Source organism: Carex rostrata, chromosome 23 (genome assembly GCF_964058835.1).
Source record: "Carex rostrata chromosome 23, lpCarRost1.2, whole genome shotgun sequence".
Classification (NCBI taxonomy): Eukaryota; Viridiplantae; Streptophyta; class Magnoliopsida; order Poales; family Cyperaceae; genus Carex; species Carex rostrata.
The window spans coordinates 2,194,664-2,199,865 of NC_135940.1; the positions used below are offsets into that span (position 1 = coordinate 2,194,664).

The window sequence follows — 5,202 nt, forward strand, 5'->3', positions numbered from 1 at the left end:
ACTTCCTTTAGTTTAAAAATTGTACTGATATGTTGAATTTTAAAATGTCCGAAATTTATTTTGACAATTCTAACACAATCATTCTACAGATTAAAATTACCATACAATTTATCTATTAGCTTATATTATTTGATAGTATTTCTATAAATAAAAAATAACAGTTTGACTGGGGCTTTATTATGCTTCTCCAGCAATGACATCCCTGTCTTTTCTCCTTTTCCTCGTGTCTCTCTGACTTATATCTCTCTCTCTCTGCTTTCTGCTTTCGCACGAGAGAAAGAGGAAATAAAAGAGAGAGAGATCACTGCTCACTGATAAGAGAGAGAGAGAGATAGAGAAAGGAGAGTATTAAATTGCACTGGATGTCTTGTCGGAGAGGTTATTAGAACAAGGAGAGAGATCTGGTACCAGTACCACTTGACAGATCAGAGATAAAGAGAAAGAGGAATTGGTAAGAGCTAGAAATAGAGAGCCTTTCAAGAGCAAAAAAGAAAATAGCTAGAAATATAGTCTCTCTCTCTCTCTCAAACACACACATACACACAAAAGAACAGTGCTTTCTGGTTAAATGGAGATCAGAGAAAAGAAGAGAGAGAAATGGCTTTGTATTTCGTCAAATATTTTTCTTTCTTTAGCAATTGTCTCTCTACTTGCTCTTTCTCTTGTCGCCATTCCTCCCCTTGCAAGAAGCTCTGGCTTAATTCAAGGTAAGATTTTCTTAATTTCAAATTATTTGCATTGTGTTGTGTCATTCGTATTTTTGCCCTTGTTAGGGTTTAAGGTACAAATGTGCCATGTGCCTAGTAAAGTTGTCTAAAAAAATATTGTAGATTTTATTTGTAGATGGTTTTCCCTTTCATTGTTTAATCTAATTGAATTTCAATTTTGACTTCTGATTAATTTCTTCACTTAGCAAACAGAGATGGTATATAATCACGAGTAGATCTAGGGTGTTCTTAAGTTCACAAAATTCTTTGGTGAACTCAAATTTAAAACACATCAAATCAGCTTCAAATAAAAAATCTAAACTGCTGAAACTCATCTACCTCATGAGTGATGTGTCTACATGTTAAAATTTTAAACATTTGAATTAATTCAGTATAAAGTTAAGCGGTCAAAATTAAAAAGGTTAATAAATTAATTTTAATGCATTCATTTTTTTGAACGTTTTTTGACCGCTTAACTCTATGCAAAATTAATTTTAAAATTAAAATATTTTACATGTAGACGCATCACTCGTAAGGTAGACGGATTTCAACGATTCAAATTCGTCATTTGAATCCGATTTAACGGGTTTTAGACTTGATTGTTCATTGGTGAACTTAAGAACACCCTAGTTCTACTCTATATTCACATTTAATTTATTTGACATTGTTCATTTACCTTCCTTTTAGGTGTAAGAAGTCTAAGAAGGAGATCAAGTCCTTCAAGTCCTTTTGTGGAGGTACTCATTCTTCTTTATTTTTATTTAATTTATATTCACATATAATTTATTGCCAACTATTGAGATCAGACTCATCAAATTAAAACTAAAATTATGCAAATATTGTGTACTTTTTAGATCTATCAATTATACATGAAATTTGGTATAATTATTTAGGAAATCCTAATTTTGCATTTTTGATAAATAAAAAATTATCTTAGGCTGAAATTTGTAATCAGCTAATTACTTTTGCTTCTGAGAGTATATTTAATTTAAAATTTTACCTTTCCCCAAAAAAAGTAACAAACTGGTGTGGTGCATACTTCAAAAAGAAGAATCTCATATTGAACTCATCAGTAGCATTAAACAATTAAACATCTTTTCCCAAAACATATGTATGAACATTGAAATTCAGACCAAGAACCAAGATGCCTAAAATTGCCTGACACCTCATATATTTTTAATTCTATTGATGATTGGATAGAATGTAAAAAATACGATATGCATAGAAAAAAACAATTATAGAACTAAAATCTCCCCTAGGATAGGCGGCGGTGCACGTTAGCATGGTCACAAGAGAACCAAGCAAAATTAACAGCTGGAATGCATCCTGAGGCCCTGGGCTAAAATGCGCCTATTACCATAACTCTTAGAAAGTCCTTTTTTTTTTTTTTTTTTTTTTTTCTGACAAGACCTACTAGTGAACTTGTATCACGTATGCACGGAACATGTACTATTTATTGTAGTAGATTTTTTTATAATACAATTAATAATTAATATCACAAATTATTTTATGGGTTTGATTTTTGGTGGTGTAATAATTTTCTTGATTAAGTTATTTTCATGCATACTATATTACTTTTGTTGTTTATAATGTTTTTAATGGTCAAGCAGAATTTGCGAAGGTATCCGATCCGTCGGCGGCTGAGCTTTGGACCCGGTTCGTACCCGCCGCGATGCATGTACAAGTGTGGAAGGTGCGCACCGTGCTATCCGGTTCACGTACCGGTCCCGCCCGGTAAATTATATTTCCCGATGGAATACTACCCCGAGGCATGGCGTTGCAAGTGTGGCAACAGGCTCTACATGCCTTAATATAATGCAATTGTTTGGTGAAGAATTAAAGAATCTCTAGAGATGGCATAAATGCAATGCTTTTGTCTCAAGTTTCAAATGGGAACTGTTCACTATTCACTATTCACTATGCAACTCAAATTGCAGCTTTTCCACTTGCATGCAACTAATGCAAGCGTGTTTGCTGGTGAGATGATGTCAATGCAAGAGTGTAAGTGTGTAAGTATACTCTCTAAGCGGTAACCATACCATGTAAAGTATGGTGTCACCTACCCTTCAACAGTGATTTGTTTAGATCATTGTTCAGAGTTCACAGGCAAGAGAGAGAGAGAGGGATACATTGGCACAGTGTAAAAGGTGAAGAGGAATGGAGACCTGACCAGTAACATGCACTACAAGGACCTATCAATGGCAGGATAGCTTTTTAAAACTTGCAAAAAGTTAATTTGGGACTACATTCCAAGGAGAACTTGGTATGGGAACTGAGATTATTGGAGCAAGGAAATTTTCATATTTCAAATAATAAAAATATTGGAGTAAATTCCAAGAAAAATGGAATGGGAACTAAGTCTTGTATGTTGTACATTTTTTGCAATGGTGTACAGTTTTTTTTTTCTTTGATTTTGTTTATTGAGAGCAATTATTATTTTCAGAACATGTTCAATTCTTAATGATAAATTCTTTATTTTAATACTTGTTGGCACTTGTAGAGTGGGAAAAAATGGCATGGAATGACACGACATGTGTATTAGTTACGTGCTGTGATTTACGTGTCCCATGCTGTAATCATTTGGGTGCTGTGATCATCTTTTGAAAATTTGGCACGGTACGTTACGTGAAAGATCTAGTCACGGCACATGGTCACGTGTAATTATAACCGTTATATCTTGATCAAATAGTGAATATTCAATAAACTAACATAAAATATGATCAAATGATCATGCGAGTCACGTTTGATCATGGCCAGTTTAGGCACGGTGTGATTTACGTGACCATTCGCGTGCCGTGACCAATCCTAAACATTTTAATCTCGGCACGTGAAAAATTAACTTGATTACGACACAACATTATATGAAACTAAAGTCACGATATATTAGTCGCGTCACGACACGTTTTTTTTCACAGTTGTCCTAGGAGAATAATCTCTAAATTGAAATAAGAACGATTTTGCTGCTAAAAATAATTTTGTTTCAGGCTTGTTGGCCAATAATGCCATGTCATATGTAATTTGTTCTGTAATAAAACATTTAGAAAAATTGAACCTGTGGGTAATAAACAATTATTGGTTCTCCTTGCGTTAAAATTCTTTAAAGACATTTCGTAGTTAAATGACGACTAAATGTTGATAAATATTTTTTAAAAACATTTTTGTCAAACATAAAAATATCATGAATAATTTGAATTTGAGTATAATTCCTTTACGGGCAAAATTATGATGTGTTGTACTTTAAAATGCTTTCATCTGCCTTAATTATTAATAATTGGTAAATTATCAGGCGTAATTTAATTAGTCATGTGGCAGATATTGTTTAAGTTCAATCCCTTATCCATTTCCTCTTCAAATAATAAAGACTGGATTTATTGTGGCTGATTCAGTGGATGAGAATATAAAAAATATAATTTGTGAAATTCGTATTTAAATATAATAAGAATATACTTTAGAAATATTTTTTCTGTTGCAAATTTAAATGTTACAAGGTCAAATATTCTGAAAAAAAAAAATATAATTCAGGGAATATTTCCGGTAATTCAGTGAATAATACAGATATTAGTCAACTTATAAATGTATTTTAATTAAATCTTTTTTCGAAAGAGATGTTTAGAAAAACATGATATAAATAATCAGGGGCGGATCTACTGTAGCATATTTTTTTATCGAGTACTCAATTAATTAATGTGTTTAAATCTGATAAGTTATTTAAACCTGATTCGATATTTTTTTGTCACTCTCTAACAAAAATCCTGAGTCCGCTCCAGTGAATAATGCTCACACATATTTTTGTAATAATTTGTGTTGGTGAGGAGTTCTCTTCAGTCTTCACAGGTCATACTTGATATTTGATAGCATATCAAATCATACCCTCTGTTGTTTGTTCTTTAGTTCTTGTTACGTGTCATCACAAAGCATTTCCGTTGCCTTTTAGTACATGTTAACACAGTAGGTACAAGGTACATGTATTATTAGTGAGGGCCAAATATTAAGTGACATTTCAGTTGGTACCAGTACCATCAAAAATAAAATACACAAATATTTCTGCGCAAGGAGAGGGATTTGTTCAAAGGCAAAGCTATTCGATTAGCATTGAGATTCGTATGAACAATTTAAATTCACAAGACATATAACATTAGTTCATATTTAATTTTGTTTGTCCTTGACTCACCACACGGAATATTGCATTGTTGGACGCACAGAGGATCCGAAAGGACTTGAGGGGGGTTCACTAGTGGCGCACGTGCATGATAGTCAATAAAATGGTTTTGAGAAGGAAAGCACATGCAAAAGTTGCTAAAATTGACAACAAGACCTGAGGCCTGAGGGTTCATGAAGCATGGTTTGGTGAGAATTCAATGAGACAGTCCTTCCCATTTGGCCCTACCACCCTGCCAGAGAGAGAGAGAGAGAGAGAGAGAGAGAGAGAGAGAGAGAGGTGAGGTTCCCTTGGCAGCTGCTCCCCATTAAGCGTTTTCAAAGAAAGAGAAAGTGG

The 5,202-nt window shown here is 33.5% G+C and overlaps 1 protein-coding gene across 1 annotated transcript; it reads left to right on the forward strand.

Moving 5' to 3' along the window:
* Window positions 1-265: 265 nt before the first annotated feature.
* On the forward strand, window positions 266-3,163 carry LOC144574898 (EPIDERMAL PATTERNING FACTOR-like protein 5). Its single transcript, XM_078324990.1, has 3 exons — window positions 266-707; window positions 1,395-1,444; window positions 2,318-3,163. The coding sequence occupies exons 1-3, from the start codon at window positions 569-571 to the stop codon at window positions 2,516-2,518; spliced, it is 390 nt and encodes a 129-aa protein (XP_078181116.1). The 5' UTR covers window positions 266-568; the 3' UTR covers window positions 2,519-3,163.
* The last annotated feature ends 2,039 nt before the right edge of the window (window positions 3,164-5,202 follow it).